This window comes from Lepidochelys kempii, chromosome 13 (genome assembly GCF_965140265.1).
Source record: "Lepidochelys kempii isolate rLepKem1 chromosome 13, rLepKem1.hap2, whole genome shotgun sequence".
Classification (NCBI taxonomy): Eukaryota; Metazoa; Chordata; order Testudines; family Cheloniidae; genus Lepidochelys; species Lepidochelys kempii.
This window is the reverse complement of record NC_133268.1, coordinates 38043905-38064444: the sequence shown is the minus strand read 5'-3', so window position 1 is coordinate 38064444 and position 20540 is coordinate 38043905. Positions and strand designations below refer to the sequence as shown.

General features: G+C 51.9%; 2 gene segments (V, D, J or C); one reads left to right on the top strand and one right to left on the bottom strand.

Annotated features, from left to right (window-relative positions):
* Positions 1 to 3297, top strand: part of LOC140896790 (Ig gamma-3 chain C region-like) — a 144131-nt gene extending 140834 nt beyond the window's left edge. The window contains 2 exon segments of the C gene segment in view: positions 2848 to 2981; positions 3214 to 3297. Coding sequence covers positions 2848 to 2981; positions 3214 to 3297 — 218 coding nt within the window.
* A 1186-nt stretch (positions 3298 to 4483) lies between these two features.
* LOC140896789 (Ig heavy chain C region, membrane-bound form-like) lies at positions 4484 to 20443 on the bottom strand. The segment is given in 10 exon segments: positions 4484 to 4647; positions 5789 to 5849; positions 5913 to 6052; positions 13257 to 13589; positions 14077 to 14406; positions 16075 to 16389; positions 17597 to 17917; positions 18224 to 18550; positions 20051 to 20359; positions 20434 to 20443. Coding segments are annotated over 10 exon segments (2310 nt in total).
* Between the last annotated feature and the right edge of the window lie 97 nt (positions 20444 to 20540).

The following is a 20540-nucleotide window of genomic DNA, read 5'->3' as shown; positions in this document are numbered from 1 at the left end:
GGATGGTGAGGGATGAGGATGGATGGACAGACAGACAGGACATTGGATGGATGGATGGTTAGGAACAAGAATGGATGCATGGGTACAGATCAGTGTGGGTGGATGGAAGATACAGATGAGGGTGGATGGATGGTGAGCGATGAGCAAGGATGGATGGATGGTACAGATCAGGAGGGATGGGTAGATGATGGTTATGGATGAAGAAGGATGGATGGATGGCTAAGCAATCCCTAGGATCCCACTGAGGCAAGGTCCTCTCGGCTAGAACCTGTGCATGCCCAGAGGGGCATTGTGTCAGGGTCAGCATTTACCCCACATCCCATCCCACCCCAGAGAGGAGCAGGGAGAGTTTCCAGACAGAATCAGTGGAGGGAGGGCAATTCAAATTCCCCGACCCCTAAACACACCTCCCCCGCTGGCTGGGAGGCTAAGGGGTCTCCCTCCACCCCCGACCCTCTGTGGCAGCTGGGGAGGGGGTGGTAGAACAACAGACAGCAAACACCCCGCACCAGGGATCAGCTCCTGGCACCCAGTGCTCGCAAAGCAGCACCAGCAGTAGGGCTGTAATCTGAAGCAGACACTAAGCAAGGGCTCAGCTAAAGTCTCACGAGCTCCGGTGACATAGGGGGCCCAGGCAGTGGGGTGGCACAGAGGAGGCAGACTCCTCTATGGCCCCACACACGAGCCCTGTCTCCTACCTAGCCCCAACAGGGCACCCACACACATACACGCACGTGTGTGTGTGTGTGTCAGCCCCAGGGCTGGATGGGCGAGCGCAGGGCTCGAACACACCAGTGCCGAGGACAGAGCTCCACGCATGGTGCTAAAGGGTGCGTAGCCAGCAGCAGCAGTGTGAGGGCTGTTCTCCTGGGGCCGTGCAGTTGATAGCAGGGAGGGGCACACAAAGTAGGAGACTGCAGTGGTTGCTGAGAGAGAGAGAGAGCTCAATCTGGTACAGATGGACACACATGTAACATGGCATGACCCAGAGACCCTCCCGCCTGGGCGGTGATGTTTGTACACACAGAGACACACAACACAGAGAGACACAAACATGCACCCAGAAGCAGCCACACAGCCTGCTCTCCCTCCACTCTCAGCCAGCTCTAAGATGCAGCCGTCTCTGGGACAGGTGTTACAGGAATCCCTCACCCCGTGCTGAGTTGCTTCCCCTCTGGGATGGAACATGGGGGCTGTTTATACACGGACCCCTCACCGAGCACTGAGACATGTCTGACTCTTGGGTGGGGTATGCGGGGGTCAGTTTATATGGGGATATCTCACCCGTCTCTAAGAAGCAGCTACCAACTCCAACCAAATCCTTGGATCCCCCTTTACGTAGGGAATGAGACCTGCGTCATCCAGAAGCCATGCATACCTGCAGGGAGCATGGCAGTGGGCTCAGTATGGAGGGTTCTCCCCCCACAGTCAGAGCTGATCTCAATGCCCCCACTGCTGTGCTAGGGGGCGCCATCCTGCAGGGGGCACCATCTTTCCTCTGAGAGATCCTGAGCCTCCCCATCATAAATTACTCATGGCTCTGTTCCTCAAAGCGACACTGTTCCGCAGCCCCCATGTCAGCTACAGCTTGGCATTTGGACAAGGGGTCCCTATCTAAACAGCCCCTGTGTCCCACAACAAAGGGGGCCACATCTCTGTGCCGGCCGAGAGAGCCCCCTATGAACAGCCACCAGATGCCACCATCCCAGTGCCACCCAAGGGAGCCCTAAATAAACAGCCCCGGAGGCGGCTGTGTTCCATCTGAAGCGACTCCTGAGTGTTAGGTACATTGGGATCAGCGTCATAGAGGAACACACATGAAATCCATCCATCCTGGTCTTTAGGGGGCTCCCCCGCCGCTGCTGCATCCCAGCACCTCACACACACTCTAAGGGATCCTGAGCCACCTCGCTTGTGGGAATGGAGGGATGGAGAATGTGTGAAAATGGAGAGAGTGAGTGAAGATGGATGGTTGGATGAATGGACAGTTGTGTATAGGGATGGATGGGTGGAGGCGTGTGTGGTCATGGATGGGTGGGTGGAGGGGTGTGTGGGGATGGATGGATGGTTGTATCTGGAGATGGATGGGTGGAGGGGTGGGTGGGGATGGATGGATGGATGGATGGTTGTTTCTAGAGATGGATGGGTGGCAGGGTGTGTGGTCATGGATGGATGGTTGCATCTAGAGATGGACGGATGGTTGTATCTAGAGATGGATAGGTAGGGGGTGGGTGGGGATGGATGGATGGTTGCATCTAGATATGGATGGGTGGAGGGGTGAGTGGTCATGAATGGATGGTTGCATCTAAAGATGGATGGATGGTTGTATCTGGAAATGGATGGGTAGAGGGGTGGGTGGGGATGGATGGATGGATGGATGGTTGTTTCTAGAGATGGATGGGGGGAGGGGTGTGTGGTCATGGATGGATGGTTGCATCCAGAGATGGACGGATGGTTGCATCTAGAGATGGATAGGTAGGCGGTGGGTGGGGATGGATGGATGGTTGTATCTAGAGATGGATGGAGGAGGGGTGTGTGGTCATGGATGGGTCGGGTGAGGGCTGTATGGGAGTGTATGGAGGGATGGATGGTTGTATCTTAACACAGATAGGTGGGCAGGACCTCGCTATGGATGGATGGATGGATGGATGGATGGCGGGGTCGGTCTAGAGATGGATGGGTGGAGGGGTGTGTGGTTTAGGATGGCTGGATATGTCTAGAGAGGGAATGGTGGAGGGATGGAAGGATGAGAAGGGGATAGGCGGATTGATGTTGGATGCAGAGTCCGAGCTCTCTCTGTCACAGTGGCTGAGTCGGAGTTGATGTCTCTTTCTCTCCCCCAAACAGAGATGATCATGTCGGGTGAGTTTTGCAGCGATGACGGAGATGAAGAGCTTGATGGCCTCTGGTCCAGCCTCTCAGTCTTTATAACCCTCTTCCTCTTGAGCGTCTGCTACAGTGCCACCGTGACCCTGTTCAAGGTGAGAGAGAGAACATAGGAACGAAGGAATGAACGAGTTTAGCTCAGTAGAGGGCAGCTTGGAAGGGAAAGAAAGAACAGAAGAAGGAAAGAGAAAGAAGAATAGGTGAATAAGAGAGACAGAGTGAATGAGACACAGACATAAAAGCAGGAAGGGATGACACAGACAGACAGACCGAGCAGCTCCCCCAGCCCTGACCCCTCTCACCCTTGCTCTCTCTGCCCCCCTGCAGGTGAAGTGGCTGTTCTCCACCGTGGTGCAGCTGAGGCGTGCGAGGGGCCCCGAGTACAAAAACGCTGTCCAGCGCGTGGTGTAGGGGCCGCTGCCCCCGTCCACCTGGAGACAAGGGGCCGGGACTCCCGGCTCTATTGGTGACACCACCCTGAGTCCCACAGCTGCCCCCACCACTGCTGTGCCTCTGGGAGACCCCCTGGGGGGAGCGAGGAGCTCACCCCACATGGCCTAATCCGCCCTCAGCCACTGGGGACGCTGCCCCGCTGGGAGCTGGACTGAGACCGGACAACTCGTACCATGCAGGGAACCAGCACCCCTAGCGAGGAAACAACCCGAGTCCCACTTCCCACCCTCCTGAGCCCAACACCCCCTGCTCTAGGACTGGATCAGAGCCAGCACCCCCTAGAGCGGAAAGGCCCCATATCCCCTTCCCCACCCCTGCGCCAGCCAGCCCCCCGCCCTGGGGCAGGACCATAGCCAGAGTTGTGTCTGTCGTGCTGTATGTTGCATATTTAGCTCTTCATTGGGATTTTTGTGTGTGTGGGTGTGACTTTTGTTGTGTGCACTGAAAGACAATAAATAAATAAATAAATATACAAATCAGGCTCCATCTCATTCACAACCTCCATCCCCGACTTTCAGGGACCCCTGACACCCTCCAGAGGGTCATGTCGTGTCTGTAGGGGGCGCCTTCCGGCATGGAGAATAAAATGAAGGATGCCCGCTGCACTGGCCCCAATGGGAGACGGGGGCCTAGCTACGAACCCAGAGAGCTGGGACTGAGGGGCACTAAGGGGAGATCTCTGGGGCAGGGAATACCACTGATCAGCCAAGAAAGAAAGAAAGAAAGAAAGAAAGATATGTGCGTGTCTGAGAATGGACGGATGTGTAGAGAGACACCGGGGGGCTGGGACATACAGTGGGTACCGTTCTCCTTGGTTAAATCCCCCAAACCACCCTGAAATGCAGCCACCAATTCTTAACTCCTTTTATTTTCGATCAAACACACAATTCCCGTGTAAGTTGCAAGTTAAACGGTGGATCAAATGAGACTCTTCTCCCTCGCCAGAGTCCACGTTGACTAGACCTCAGGACACTACAGCCCTGCACACACAGACACACAAGGAAATCCAGTCCCTGCCGTGGGATGGGGGTGGAGAATTGAGGGGCACGGGGCTGAGCTCAAGCTCCAGCGTGGGCTGCCCCACGGGGACATCCGGGGAAGGACTCTGCCCTCCCTGCTCTGGGTTCTGCGGAGCTCAGACCCTTCAGCGGCCGTTGTCGCGCCCTCCGCGCTGCCGTGGAACATGGTTCTTCCCGGTGTCCGGAGAGGGGGCCGGAGCCCGGGAGGGCTGAAGATGGAGGGAGGGAATGAAGAGGACGAAGCAGTGCTGTCCCCTCCTAGGAGCCCGGAGCCGGGCACTCACCGCACCTGTGGGACACAGAGAGCAGAGGGGTTCAGCCGGTGCCGCTCACGGGCAGCATCCTCGGCTGGGAGAGCAAGGCCAGAAGGGACCCTTGGGACCATCTAGCCTCGCCCAGCCACGCCTGCATCCTGCCAGGATGTCTGGGTTGAGCTGGAGCTCATCTTCCAGACAGAGACACCAGCCTTGCCAAACCGCCTCAGGGAACGGCCACTGCCCACCGGGTGCCTCACACCAAGTCCCTGGGGAGTCGCAGCTGCCTCCGCCGATTGTCCCTGCTTCTGGTACCAGCCCCATTGCAACGCGGCCCGGCACAGAACCGGCTTCACGGGCACCTCTGGCCCTTTGTGCTTCTGGGCCCGACCACTGATCCTTGGAGGTCACGGCTGAGTGCTTATTGATTGACACTCATTGAGCCTTGCTCTTGGAACATTTCCTCTTGCTTCTTAATTAGGGATCATTCATTTTTGGTCATTGATCATTAATTCCTCATTATTGACAAGTGATTCTTATCAATTGATAATTATTAGCAGCTTATTGATGCTTGATCCTCGATTCTTTAACATTAATTACTGATCTGTGAGTGTTGATTATTGATAATTAATTGCAGATTAATGGCTATTCAGCATTAAGTACAGATCACTCCGTACTGACCAGGGATAGCCAATCCGTGATTATTGATTTCTCAGTGATAAATAATTGGAATTGATAATAGACTGTTCATTCTCGTGTGTTGATCACTGCCATATTAACCTTGATGTCAGCTCGTTAATTAGTGATGACGGGTGGTGGATTATTAATAAGTAATCGTTCCTGATTCTCTCTCATTGATCGCTGGTCACTGTCAGGAATCAGGGCTGGCAGCAGAGCCAGTCCCAGGCAACCTGACGTGCGCACCTGGCCTGGAGCCGGCTGCCTGATTGGCTCCGCCCTGATTGCTTGGCAGAGTCAGCAGCCCGGTTCATGAGCCCAGCAGAAGTTAAGCAGCTGCCCAAAGAATTTCCCCAGGGCTGCGATAGCAGCTGTGACTGCTTGTTCCAGCCCTGTTCCTGCCTTTTTCCCGTCTGGGTCCAGCCATGCGCCTAACCCTGGGCTCCAATTCCTGACTGTGGCTCTAGCCCTTGGCTCTGGCCTCTGACAATCACTGACTATGGGTGGTGATGGTGATGGTGATGGCGGCTGGCTGCATGCTGATGACGTGGGATCGATTCTTGAGCACGGGTTGTTGCTCTCAGCGGTGACGCGGGACCATGAAGGTAGCTGTTGCTCTTACCTTAAGCAGCGTGACGCCGGTGCTGTACAACAGGCTGAGCAGGAAGAGAGCAATGAAGGCAACAGGTGTCCAGAGACCGTCAGATTCCTCCTCTCCTCCTTCAACAGAGATGCCTTGGTCCTCCACTAGGCAGTGAGGAGCTGGGGATGAGACAAACGTGCCAGTTAGAGAGGCCTCTTCGTTAACCCAGGGAGCTGAGTGGGCACAGCGGGGAGCTCCGATCTGGGCTCTGGGCAGGAGATCCCTGTCCAGGGCCAGAGACAGAGGGTCCCTGCCAGGGGAGACCGGGCAGGCTGCAGGGGGAGACCCCCCGTCACAGGCTGCAATTCTCACAGCAGCCTCAGGGATTTCAGCCCCAACTTCCATTAAATTTCACTCCCTTTGGCTCCTTTACACACCCCAGCCACCCCGAGCATGCGATTCCCCTCCCCAGGCCAGCAACAGAGCTGGGCTGAGACCTGCCAATTCATAGCTCAATGAGGCCATGCACCCCCCATCCAACAGCGGCATCTTCCAGCCAATGCCAGTTCATTCCAATGCTTCCCTTCCAGATCTTGTGCTGGTGGCAGGGTGTGCATACCCGCACTAGCCAGGAAAGGGTTAATCACACCCTAGGGGTGGAGGAAGTCCTTCACCTCACACCATGCTAAGCAAGCTCCAAATGCTGTGCTGGTAGGAAGAAGAGCAGGCCAGCTCACTCTGCACTGACCGCCAAGGAGGAAGGACACTTGGTTGAGGCTCCAACCCAGGAGCCATTACAGCCCTTGCCTGTGTAAGGTGGACATCTCGAGACACAGACCTGGGACCTGTTGCCTTCAGCTGACCAGCTGCAGTCGGAGTCCCAGGGAATTACCTGCTCCGAGGAGCTCGGAGACCCCAAAGTGATGTGGACTGCAGCTTCAGGAAGCCCGGTAGCAAGTGACCCAGGGAGATGGAGGGAGTGGTATCTCCCACCCGTCTAAGGTCAGCAAGTTGCAATGAGGGGAAGAAAGCAATAACAGACAATGTGGAAATGGCAGAGGTGCTTAATGACCTCTGTGTTTCCGTTTTCACCAACAAGGTTGGTGTCGATTGGATGTCTAACGTAGTGAATGCCAGTGAAAATGAGGTAGGATCAGAGGCTAAAATAGGGAAAGAACAAGTTAAAAATTACTTAGTCATGTTAGATGTCTTCAAGTCACCAGGGCCTGATGAAACACATCGCAGAATACTCGAGGAAGTGACTGAGGAGATATCAGAGCCATTAGCGATTATCTTTCAAAAGTCATGGAAGTTGGAGGAGATTGCAGAAGACTGGAAAAGGGCAAATCTAGTGCCCATCTATAAAAATGGAAATAAGGACAACCTGGGGAATTACAGACCAATCAGCTTAACTTCTGTACCCAGAAAGATAATGGAGCAAATAATTAAGCAATCAATTTGCAAACATGTAGAAGAAAATAAGGTGATAAGTAACAGCGTGGATTTGTCAAGAACAAATCGTGTCAAACCAACCTGATAGCTTTTTTTGACAGGGGAACAAGCCTTGTGGATAGGGCAGAAGCGATAGACATGGTATATCTTGACTTTAGGAAGGCTTTTGGTACAGTCTCATGGGACCTTCTCATAAAAAAACTAGGTAAATGCAGACTAGATGGAACTACAATGAGGTGGGTGTATAACTGGTTGCAAAACCGTTCCCAGAGAGTAGTTATCAGTGGTTCACAGTCATGATGGAAGGGAATAATGAGTGGGGTCCCACAGGGATCAGTTCTGGGACCAGTACTGTTCAATATCTTCATCTAACATGACATCAATGATTTAGATAATGGCATAGAGAACACACTTATAAAGTTTGTGGACGATACCAAGCTGGGAGGGGTTGTAAGTGCTTTGGAGGTTAGGATTAAAATTCAAAATGATCTGGACAAAGTGGAGAAATGTTCTGAAGTTCAGGAAGGACAGGCAGGGCAGAAAAGGTGGGGGAGTAGCACTGTATGTAAGGGAGCAGTATGACTGCTCAGAGCTCCGGTACGAAACTGCAGAAAAACCTGAGTGTCTCTGGATTAAGTTTAGAAGTGTGAGCAACTAGAGTGATGTAGTGGTGGGAGTCTGCTATGGACCACTGGACCAGGGGGATGAGGTGGATGAGGCTTTCTTCCAGCAACTTGCAGAAGCTACTAGATCGCACACCCTGGTTCTCATGGGTGACTTTAATTTTCCTGATATATGCTGGGAGAGCAATACAGCGGTGCATAGACAATCCAGGAAGTTTTTGGAAAGCGTAGGGGACAATTTCTTGGCGCAAGTGCTAGAGGAGCCAACTGGGGGGGAGCTTTTCTTGACCTGCTGCTCACAAACTGGGAAGAATTAGTGGGGGAAGCAAAAGTGGATGGGAATCTGGGAGGCAGTGACCATGAGTTGGTTGAGTTCAGGATCCTGACACAGGGCAGAAAGGTAAGCAGCAGGATATGGACCCTGGACTTCAGGAAAGCAGACTACGACTCCCTCAGGGAACGGATGGGTAGGATCCCCTGGGGGACTAACATGAAGGGGAAAGGAGTCCAGGAGAGCTGGCTGTATTTCAAGGAATCCCTGTTGAGGTTACAGGGACAAACCATCCCGATGTGTTGAAAGAATAGTAAATATGGCAGGCGACCAGCTTGGCTTAACGGTGAAATCCTAGCGGATCTTAAGCATAAAAAAGAAGCTTACAAGAAGTGGAAGGCTGGACATATGATCAGGGAGGAGTATACAAATATTGCTCGGGCATGTAGGAATGAAATTAGGAGGGCCAAATCACACCTGAAGCTGCAGCTAGCGAGAGATGTTAAGAGTAACAAAAAGGGTTTCTTCAGGTATGTTGGCAACAAGAAGAAAGCCAAGGAAAGTGTGGGCCCCTTAATGAATGAGGGAGGCAACCTAGTGACAGAGGATGTGGAAAAAGCTAATGTACTCAATGCTTTTTTTGCCTCTGTCTTCACGAACAAGGTCAGCTCCCAGACTGCTGCGCTGGGCATCACAACATGGGGAATAGATGGCCAGCCCTCTGTGGAGAAAGAGGTGGTTAGGGACTATTTAGAAAAGCTGGATGTCCATGGGGCCAGACGAGTTGCATCCGAGAGTGCTAAAGGAACTGGCGGCTGTGATTGCAGAGCCATTGACCATTATCTTTGAAAACTCGTGGCGAACGGGGGAAGTCCCGGATGACTGGAAAAAGGCTAATGTAGTGCCAATCTTTAAAAAAGGGAAGAAGGAGGATCCTGGGAACTACAGGCCAGTCAGCATTACCTCAGTCCCCGGAAAAATCATGGAGCAGGTCCTCAAAGAATCAATCCTGAAGCACTTACATGAGAGGAAAGTGATCAGGAACAGCCAGCATGGATTCACCAAGGGAAGTTCATGCCTGACTAATCTAATCGCCTTCTATGATGAGATTATTGGTTCTGTGGATGAAGGGAAAGCAGTGGATGTATTGTTTCTTGACTTTAGCAAAGCTTTTGACACTGTCTCCCACAGTATTCTTGTCAGCAAGTTAAAGAAGTATGGGCTGGATGAATGCACTATAAGGTGGGTAGAAAGTTGGCTAGATTGTCGGGCTCAACGGGTAGTGATCAATGGCTCCATGTCTAGTTGGCAGCAGGTATCAAGTGGAAAGCCCCAGGGGTCGGTCCTGGGGCCGGTTTTGTTCAATATCTTCATAAATGATCTGGAGGATGGTGTGGATTGCACTCTCAGCAAATTTGCGGATGATACTAAACTGGGAGGAGTGGTAGATACGCTGGAAGGCAGGGATAGAATACAGAGGGACCTAGACAAATTGGAGGATTGGGCCAAAAGAAATCTGATGAGGTTCCATAAGGATAAGTGCAGGGTCCTGCACTTAGGACAGAACAACCCAATGCACAACTACAGACTAGGGACCGAATGGCTAGGCAGCAGTTCTGCGGAAAAGGACCTAGGGGTGACAGTGGACAAGAAGCTGGATATGAGTCAGCAGTGTGCCCTTGTTGCCAAGAAGGCCAATGGCATTTTGGGATGTATAAGTAGGGGCATAGCGAGCAGATCGAGGGATGTGATCGTCCCCCTCTATTCGACATTGGTGAGGCCTCATCTGGAGTACTGTGTCCAGTTTTGGGCCCCACACTACAAGAAGGATGTGGATAAATTGGAAAGAGTCCAGCGAAGGGCAACAAAAATGATTAGGGGGCTGGAACACATGAGTTATGAGGAGAGGCTGAGGGAACTGGGATTGTTTAGTCTGCGGAAGAGAAGAATGAGGGGGGATTTGATAGCTGCTTTCAACTACCTGAGAGGTGGTTCCAGAGAGGATGGTTCTAGACTATTCTCAGTGGTGGAAGAGGACAGGACAAGGAGTAATGGTCTCAAGTTGCAGTGGGGGAGGTTTAGGTTGGATATTAGGAAAAACTTTTTCACTAGGAGGGTGGTGAAACACTGGAATGCGTTGCCTAGGGAGGTGGTGGAATCTCCTTCCTTAGAAGTTTTTAAGGTCAGGCTTGACAAAGCCCTGGCTGGGATGATTTAATTGGGGATGGGTCCTGCTTTTGAGCAGGGGGTTGGACTAAATGACCTCCTGAGGTCCCTTCCAACCCTGATATTCTATGATTCTATGATTCTAAGTAAAAAGGATGAAATTCAATAAGGACAAATGCAAAGTACTCCACTTGGGAAGGAACAATCTTCCGCTCTACTCTGTGCTGATTAGGCCTCAACTGGAGTATTGTGTCCGGTTCTGGGTGCCACATTTCAGGAAAGATGTGGACAAATTGGAGACAGTCACAAAAGAGCAACACAAATGATTAGAAGTCTAGAAAACATGAGCTTTCAGGGAGGATTAAAAATTGGGATTGTTGAGGCTGGAAAAGAGAAGGTTGAGAGGGGACATGATAACAGCTTTCAAGAACATAAAAGGTTCTTACAAGGAGGAAAGAGAAAAATTGCTCTCCTTAACCTCATAGGGTAGGACAATTAGCAATGGGCTTAAATTGCAGCAAGAGAGGGGTCGGTTGGACACTAGAAAAAACTTCCTGTCAGGGTGGTGAAGCACTGGCATAAATTGACTAGCGCGGTTGTGGAATCTCCATCACTGGAGATGTTTAAGAGCAGGTTAGACAAACACCTGTCATGGGTGGTCTAGATAATACTTAGTCCTGCCGTGAGTGCAGGGGCCGGGACTAGATGAGCGCTCAGGTGAGCCCGTGTCCCACTGCCCTTGCCTCATCCCCTCCGGTGACAGCCCCTGGGTTTGGCCATTACCACACTGCCCTGCATTTGAGGTCCTCTCTATTCACTCTGGCCGCTAGGCCACACTCCCCTACACTCAAGGGCTGCTATATTGACTCTAGCCCCAAGAAAACAAAGTCCTGCACTTCAGGGCTGATATATTGACCATGGGCACTAGGCCACACCGCTCTGTGCTCATGGGTTCCCTTTAGCAGACTTATCCTCCAGGAACTTACCTAATTTCCTTTTTGAACCCACTTATATTTTGGGCCATCACAACATCCCTGACAACTACTTCCACATGTTGACTCTGTTGTGTGAAGAAGTTCTTTCTTGTGTTTGTTTGAAACCAGCTGCCATTTAATTTCATTGGGTGACCCAGGTTCTTGTATTATGTGAAGGGGAAAATAACAGTTCCTGATTTACTTTCTCCACACCCGCCATGATTTTATAGACCTCTGTCATATCCCCCTTAGTCATTTCTTTTCTAAGATGAAAAGTCCCAGCCTGTCTAATCTCTCCTCAGTCGGAAGCTGTTCCATCCCCGTGATCAATGTTGTCCCTTTTCTCTGTACCTTCTCCATTTCTAATACATCTTTCTTGAGATGGGGCGACCAGAATTGCATGCAGTATTCAAGCTGTGGGCATACCATGGATTTATACAGTGGCATTATGAGATTTACCGTCTTAATATCTGTCCCTTTCCTAATGGTTCCTACCATTGTTACCTTTTCTGACTGTCACTCCGTGTTGACTCCAGAACTGAATGCTGTATTCCAGTATCAGTCTCCCTAACCCTGTACACAGAGGTGAAATCATTTCCCCTGCACGCTACCTCCATGTTTATACATCCAGGGACAGAGCTGGGAGGAATGAAGGCTCCTAACTTAGACTCACCCTCCCACCTAGCTCTCTAAACACATAAAACCAGATTCCTGGGCACTCTGCCTCTAATCTTATGTGGTCAAATGAGGACGCATCTCCTAAGGGATCTCACGCCAGAGTGGCTAGGGCTACATGGCTGGACAGGTGCAATAGTTAAGAAACAAGTCTTGGAGATGGGGGATCAGGGCTCTATTCCCACCTCTCCCACTGACCTGCAGTGTGACCAGAGACAAGCCACCTGGGCTGGGGTCTTTAAAGGACTCTTAGGAAATTAGGTGCCAGTGAAGATAAACTCACAATTGCAGTGGGAGTTGGGTGTCTCACTTCTTTATAGCATCCCTATTTTAATCCTTTTGTGCCAAAATATCCCATCCCAGCCTCTGTCTGCTTAAACTATCACCTCCTTGGTTCCAGGACATTTGCTCTGTGTGTGTTCGTACAGGGCCCATCCAATGGGGCTCTGACCTCAGTCAGGAGATCTAGGAGTTGCAATATCATGAATTTAATGGATGGATAGCAACTCACTGCAGAGGGATGGACAGGTAGAAACATGACAATGCATGAAGATGGATGGATGCAGAGAGAAGATTGCATAATTTTGCATGCATGGACATTGTAGAATCAAAGCAACAGGTATAGAATCATGCGATATCAGGGTTCGAAGGAACCTCAGGAGGTCATCTAGTCCAACCCCCTGCTCAAAGCAGGACCAATCCCCTATTTTTGCCCCAGATCCCTAAGTGGCCCCCTCAAGGATTGAACTCACAACCCTGGGTTTAGCAATGCTCAAAATACTGAGCTATCCCTCCCCCAGAGCCTAGGATGGGTGGATGGATCCTGTTTGGAAGAATTAATTGATGTAGTCTATACATAAGGAAAGGAGGATGGCTGGAGAGAAAGAAAGAAAGAAAGAAAGAAAGAAAGGTGGGGGGATAGATCTAGATATTGGGGAAGGAAGCGTGGATGAGACACAGAGACAGTCTCCGCCAGAAGACACACCCTTCATCACAAACTCTGGCATGCTGCATTTTTATTTGGGCATATTCCACACACAGCCACGCTCTGTACACCAGAGCTCCCACAGCTTTACACACAGGCTAAGAGGAATCCCAGAGCCCACGAGGTTCCCTGGCCATCTCAGATACGCCGTGAGGAGCCCACGCGGCTCTGCTCCTCAGTAGCAGGTGACGTCGGTATCGGACAAGATCACAGAGACATTGACGGCGGTGGGTTTACCGGAGGCTTTGTCCACGCTCCGGTGGACGAAGGTCATGGGCAGACCCTCGTGCCCCACCACGCAGGCGTACGTGTCCCCCCGCTCCCATTCAGATGCCAAGACATTGAACTTGCTGTAGATGAAGTAGCGCTCCTCCTTCCCGGCCTCCCGGACGGGGCCGATGTTGGTGTAGGCTTCCTGGGGCACGGGCCGGTCCTGCTGGGTCCATGTCACCAAGATGGCTCTGGGCCGGAAGCCGGAGGCCAGGCAGGTGATGGTGGCCGATTCCCGGAGAGCCAGCTCCTCAGCGTGAGGAGGGAAGATGTAGACAGAAGGGTTACGGGGAGAGACCGCTGCAACAAGGAAACAGCAAAGGGTTGATGCGAAGGATTGGGACCCAGGAGTCCTGGCTACCACCCCCCACCCTCATCACCCTGCTATATCCCACAAGACCCCCCACTCCCGACCCAGACCCATGGATACAATCCAGGAGTTCGGCCCACACTAACCCACCAGATCCAAATACCTTCCCTGAAAAGGGGCTAGAACTCAGGACTCATGGCTTCCAGTCTCCCTATTCTAACCCACGACATCCCACTCCCCTCCCAGAGACAGAAAAAGAACCCAGGAGTCCTGACTCTGTCCCCCTCTGTCTCATAAATTTGCCCGTTTCATCACACCCACAAATTTGCGACTCCCAGTCCCAAAGACCTCAAGCCGGATCACAGCTAGAGACAGAAGGTCCCGTCTCCATTCCCCACATCCTGAGCCAGCCACTCTCCCAAGCCTGCAGCCGGATGGCAGCTGGCGCCCCCTACAGGGGAAAGGCTGAGTTCTTACTGTGACTCTTGCGGATGCTCTTGACAATGGCCGACGGGATGTCTTGGTGCTTCACGGTGCAGGTGAACTCCTCCCCCGCCTGCCACTCCTCCACGCACACCCGCAGGATGCTGGTTGCACTGTAGGTGCCATCTTCCTGCAGCACTGGCTCCCTGGAGACCACGGCCAACGGGCCCCCACTACCCCGGTTCCAGGAGACCTCCAGGCTGCCGGGGATTTCCATGCCACTCACCAAACAACTGATGGTGGCGTTCTGCCCTATGTAGAGGTCCTCCAGGGAAGGGGGAAGGAGAGAGACCTCCAGAGGGTGTCGATTACAGTTGCTGACACCTGGTGGGGGGCAGGAGGCAGCATTGAGGGCTGGGCTGAGCAAATATTTCAACAGGCATGAGGTGGTAACTGAGTGCCTCTCTCTCAGGGGCGCAAAGCCCAGGGGCTGTTTGGGAAAGGGCTGAGGGTCACTGGAGGTGGAAATAGGGCACTGGATTCCCTGGTAGAAGGGGTGGGACCCTCATCTTATGGAGCAGTGGGGAAAATGGCTGAGATTTTCTAACCAACCGAGAGATTGGGATTCCTGGGTCCAGTTATGCTTATTTGGGTCTCTCGGTGTCAGGAGCAAATCTGAAGGTCTCCAGCTTTGTTGGGAGAAAGCCCCATTGCGGAAAACATGGCCAGGGACAGAGCTGCCCTGGTTGCTCAACTCAGGGTCCTTCCAGACAGAAATTCATGAGCTTGATGACCCACCTGAGCTCAATACAGTTATTCCTCTTTTCCAGAGATGGCAGCTGGTACAAAGGACAAATGACCTGCCCACGGTCATGACTGGCACCCAGATCCTCCTGCCCTAACCACTAGACCCCACACTGCACCCACGGCTCAGGATGGAACTTCTGTTCCCTAAACCCTACCCTCTGCACAGGCAGAAGGGCCATTTATATTGCACACCCATGGCCCGCCGAGGTTCCTCAGGTCATGAGTCCCGCAACTCCCACCGCAAGCCAATGCGGGAGGGGAGACCTCGAATCACTTTAGAAATCTCAGCAGGGAAGCCCAGACTGACGGGAGTCCTGGCACCCGGGGTCAATGTCCTCTATTGAATGTTGTGTGAAGGATATGCATGGTGTCGCTCATGAGATTAGTTTCTAAAGTGGATGCTGCCGGAGCTGGGATTCCAAATTCATATGGACGTCCAAGCCCCACTGTGGCGCAATGGAGCTGAGGGGTTTCTCTCCTTTGTTTGCATGAATTCGTCAGCTTCTGAATCCGATATGGAATCTGCCCCACCCCAGCTCATCTTTTCCTTGAGAACAGATTTTAATTGGGTGCCTGTCATGGCTGCAGATCCATGAAGACATTCCTAATGTGTCAGCAACAAATTTGAGGAATAAAAAGGGACAGTAAGGACAAAATTGTGAATCAACCACCTTGGGAATCCATGTCCAAGTGTGGAGCAAACAACTCCCAGGGGGATCCACGGTTAAGAAGGAAAGAAATTTTTCAGTGAACCACCTCCCTGCCATGAAAGTCCTCTGTGAACCTTCCCCAAGAGCAAGAGTATCCATCCCAATGTCTTGGCCAAATCACAGCCCAATGAGATTACATTCTGCACCCTCCCTTAAATTCCCTCTTGCACTTAGGACAGTTTTCCTGCATTTCCGTTAGTGGTGATGGGGTCTATGAAGCTGCAGAATCATCTCCTCCAGGGGTGGGGTGGGATCCCCATTACTTGGGGCATTTCGGACTGGATAATGCCTTGGGAATACAGGGAACTCTCCTGCACTGGAGTGGAGGGGAGGTTCCCACCCAGCTCAGGTTGCAATAAATCTTGGTTTCACCAAAGATGACATCATAACGGAGAAAGAAATCCTTCATTGCCACGCCCCCTCCCCCCACCAGGGCTCACATGGAGTCATGCGGTTGTTTATGCCATTGGCTGGACGGAATAAGAACACATGTGAACATCCCCAAATTAATACCTGACTCTGAGAACCCACTTACCGAGGAACACCTTTTGCACAACCCTCTTGGGCTCTTCCATGGCCGGGTGATGCACCACACAGGTGTAATTTCCTTGTTCTTGACTTGGCTCAACCTTCAGGACGCTGTAGGCAGAGAAAGTGCCACTTCCTGACACAGGGCCATTGTTGTAACTGGGCTTGAGTTCCGGGGCGTTGTTCTTCAACCATGACATGCTGATCTCTTCAGGGTAGAAGCCACTAGCTTCGCAGATGAGAGTCAATGAGACTCTGTTCCCGGAGATGTCTTCGTGGTAGGCTTGGGAGACAGTGACTGTGGGCTCCTTCTTACTGATGCCTAAATGAAAAGGAAGAGGGGCAAGAGAAGAATAAGATTTGGTTTGTCTGTCTAAGTTACGGACTTAGATCCAGCAGCTATCACTGTGTGAATGGGCCAGGGAGGGCAGTTGTTCAGGGTACGTGTGAAGCTAAAAACCAGGCAAAATAAAAACCCAACCCTTGAGCATCATCTCCCTTGAAACTCAAAGAGCCTGGATCTTCACCCAAAGACTCAACTGAACTCCAAAGCCTTCCCCGCAGAATGCACAGTGAACTTCCAGATCCTCAACCTTCAACGGCAACAACTTAACATCATCATATTCATCTTCTTCACCTCCCTTGTTTTTGTAATCACTTCCTTCCTCCTTATCTTCATCTTCTCCAGCATTCTAACATTCTTTCTTTTTTTCTCCTTCAGCATCTTCATTTCCTTCTTCATTGTCATCGACATCATCTTCATCCCCTTCGAGATCATCATCCTAATTGTTATCCTCAGCTTGGTTTTACAGTAAAGCAGATGGATAAGGGGCTTTGAGCGAGTCCTGTGTCCCAAATCTGAACCCTCACCCCAAACCTTGAACCACATTATCTCCTCTTCACCCCAAGTCTCCACCATGCATCATCATGACATTGGGTCACCAACCCATTTGCTCACTCAGATGGAGCCTCTTCCCTCCTTCAAACGCTCACAACAAAATTCAACACAACTGAGATTTTTCAAAGGCCGGCTAAGGGACTTGGACACCTTGGGTATTTCAATGGGATTTCGGCACCTAACTCCACTGGAGACTTAGAGATTCTCATCAGAAATATCCCTGAAAGACTAGATGCCAGCGACAAGCACCAGCCTGATTTCCAGAGGTAAGAAGTACATATGCACATCAGACCAGAGTCCATAACAGGCCACATCGCTGGATCCCAGGGAGCAGAGGGAGTGAAATTCTTGGAGAATCAGGAAATTAATGATAAAGCAGGGAATACTGGGGAAACTGTGCAAGTGGAAATTAATGAGAGATAGAGAATGAAAGATTCATACGAGAAATAATAATTATACCTGCAATACACCCCTCTGCTGAGGGCCTGGGCTCCGCTAAAGTCCTACTTCTCGGGGGGTTAACTGGGACTTAGAGGCTGCCTAGGACTTGTGCGGGGTGAGTTTCACCCTCTAATCCCAATTAATAATGACTGGAGTTTGCCTTTCCCTTTGAGATGCCAAGGCTACTCACCTGTATTGCTCATGGTTATGTCCTGGGTTAGTTCTCCAGAACAGAGTGTGGTCACTTTGCAGGTAAATATGGTGCCTTGTCCCCATTGGGCCAGTGACACAGGGTGAGAACTGACAAGGCTGGTGGTCCCGTTGCTGTTCTTCTTGAGAGTTTCTGTCTTCGCCGCAGAGCTGACTTGCCCATCCACTTTCCATGCGATTCTGCTGGCTGCTAAATCATAACCCAAAACTAAACAGGTAACATGACCAGAATTTTTGATGACGTCTTCATAGGAGGGTTTGGTTAAGTAGATGGTTGGGTCAAGTGAACTTCTGAGGCAGGCTGAGAAATTCAAAGAGATGTCATTGACCAGCATAAATAATGTGGAAAGGCAGAAAAAGACTATTGAAATCTAATCTAATCTATCCACCCATCCATCCCCATCAGAACACTGGTAGTATCCATCCCATCCATCCATCCATCCCCCCATTATATCTCTTTCTCTTCCCATCCACCTACAGTATCAATTTCTCTGTGGTACTCCTATGTCTCCCATCACACTGGGGTCTAGGTGCAGCCTTAGGCAGGGCTGGTTTCTGAGTAACTCTCCACCCCACCTCCCCCCCATGCACGGGTGTAGCCCCTCACCCAAGCACTTGCTGGTGTTGTGCATGGAGAGCTCTGTTCCCACTGCTGGGTGGGTCACTTGACAGCTGTAGACGTCCCCCCTCTCCCAGCTCTGCCTGGTGACGGTCATGCGGCTCTGCCCCATGTAGGAGCCATCTGTGCCCATTGCAGAGGAAAAGGCCGGGGTGGGGGGGCTCCTCTCCTTTCCATTCACCAGCCATTTCACATTGGCTTTGTCGGGGCTGAAGCTCAGGAGGAGGCAAACCAGCTCCAGCTGGCTCTCTGTGGCGCTGTCCTCGCAGGTGGGGACCAGGAGGTGAACCTGGGGTGGCATTGTCAAACCACACACTGAGAGCAGAGAGAGGGGAAAACACAGTCCAGTGTCACTCTCTGTAGATCCCCACTCCCGTTCCCGAGAGAGTGCTAACTCTACAGTCCTCCCAGCACTGGCAAAAACCCCACCTTGTTGTGCTGTGTTTACACTGCATACTTTATTCAGCCTCTAGGGATTAACTTCACAGCCATGTAAGGGATTAAAACAAATGGGAACAGGGCCCTTAAATCATTTAGGCAAATACTGAATGCCTCCATACATTCTTTCTGCACATGCTGCTGGAGTGTGTTCTCCCTGGTAAACAGCAGGGACAAAGCTGGAACTTGAGCTGTGTTTGGTTGAACTTCTTTTCCTCAATTAATGTCCTGTTTAAGGGGGACTGTGGCGCTGTAGAGCATGACATGGCATCAGAAGAAAACCTGGGAGAGGACTGACTGTGTCTGACTACAGAAAAAGGGTCAAATCCTCAGCTGATGTAAGTCGGCACAGGGCCACTGACTTCCGTGGAGATCAGTCGATTTTCACCCGTTCAAGTTCTGACCCCAGAATGCCTAGGTTTGCTGCTCTGGGGTTGTATCCATTTCAAAAGATGCCCGAGAACAGCCGGAGTGCAAGAAACACACACAGCTCCATGACAAAGAGGTGTAAGCGAGTGCTAGCTTGTAAGCGGGTGTAGCCCCGTTAGGGCCAGTGGTTGCTGGGAATTGGCGTTTCATGGGGCTGCTTGCTGCAGTCTATATAAGGGAAAGCTTCTGGCTCAGTGCTGAGGAAAGCACCTGAGGGGGAAGTCTCTAGATGCGGACCAGGCAGGAGGGCTAGGAAACATGCGGGAAAGGGGACCTAGTGGGAAAGGGGGAGTGTGCTCCCCATCCAGCCGGCTGAACGCTGGGGGGGCCCCGGGTGGCTGGGAGCCTGTGCTCTGAGTTCCACTGGTTTTGCTTTGAGTCCTTGTGTGTGAACAAACCTGGCCTTTGGACTGAAGCAGCGAATGGGCTTTGTTCTACCCCCGCAGTGGGAGGAGTCTGGGTCTGGGTTTGGGTTTGGGTGAGGGTGAGGGAGTAAGGCAGTGAGCCGAAGATTTCCCCTGTACAGAAGGGCAGCATGAGGCTTCGGTGCCATTTCAGACCAGCTGCGTGTCTAAGATTTCCCAAGGTGCCTGAGGGATTTACGTGCCAAGTGCCCAGGGGAACCGGGGGCCTAAATATTTTAGGCAGGGCTGAAAATCCTCCCCTTTAGTGGAACATAGGTCTCTGCCCAGGGGTGCATTTCACCCTGAGGTTTCCCTCATTCCAGGGCCCACGGAGAGGGGCGCTGGGGGCGGGAGTTCTGCAATGACAAAGCACCGGGGCTCAGTGTGTTTCAACACGGGGCCAAACTTTCCCCACTCTTGCAGGGTGAGATTTTTCCAAAGGCACCTACGGGATGTGGATTAAGATTAACTGGCTCCCAGACCCTCTAGGCGCTTTGAAAATCTCAGCCTGGCTGCCCCCTCCTCCCCCCGCCGCATGTCTTACATTCCTGAGGGAACTTCCCGGACACTGTCTTCCCTGTGCCTTGATGCGTCACGTCGCACTGGTAGGGGTCGCCCTGCCGGGAACTGTCGGAGGGGATCAGCAGGCTGCTCTGGGTGTGGAGCCCATTGCTCATCGTCACCTCTGGGAAAGTTTTGACCCCCTTGGTCACTTGGCCAGAATTCCACTTGATGTCCACTGGTGATGGCAAATAGCCAGTTACGAGGCAGGCCAAGCTGGTGTCCGGGGGCACATTGCCGGTCTTGCTGCAGCAGGGAACCAGGGGGAAGACGGAGGGGGCTGTGCGGGTCGCTGGAAAAAGAAAGAGAATATGAGAGAAACCATCAAAAGGGGAAACTCTGAAAACCGGCCACTGATCTACCTACATCCGTCCATCCACCTCCCTCTGTGGCCTGATGGCTGCCTGGCCCAGTGGCCAATTCACTGGGAAAGGAGTCAGGACTCTGAGGTTCTATTCCCAGCTGCTGTGGAA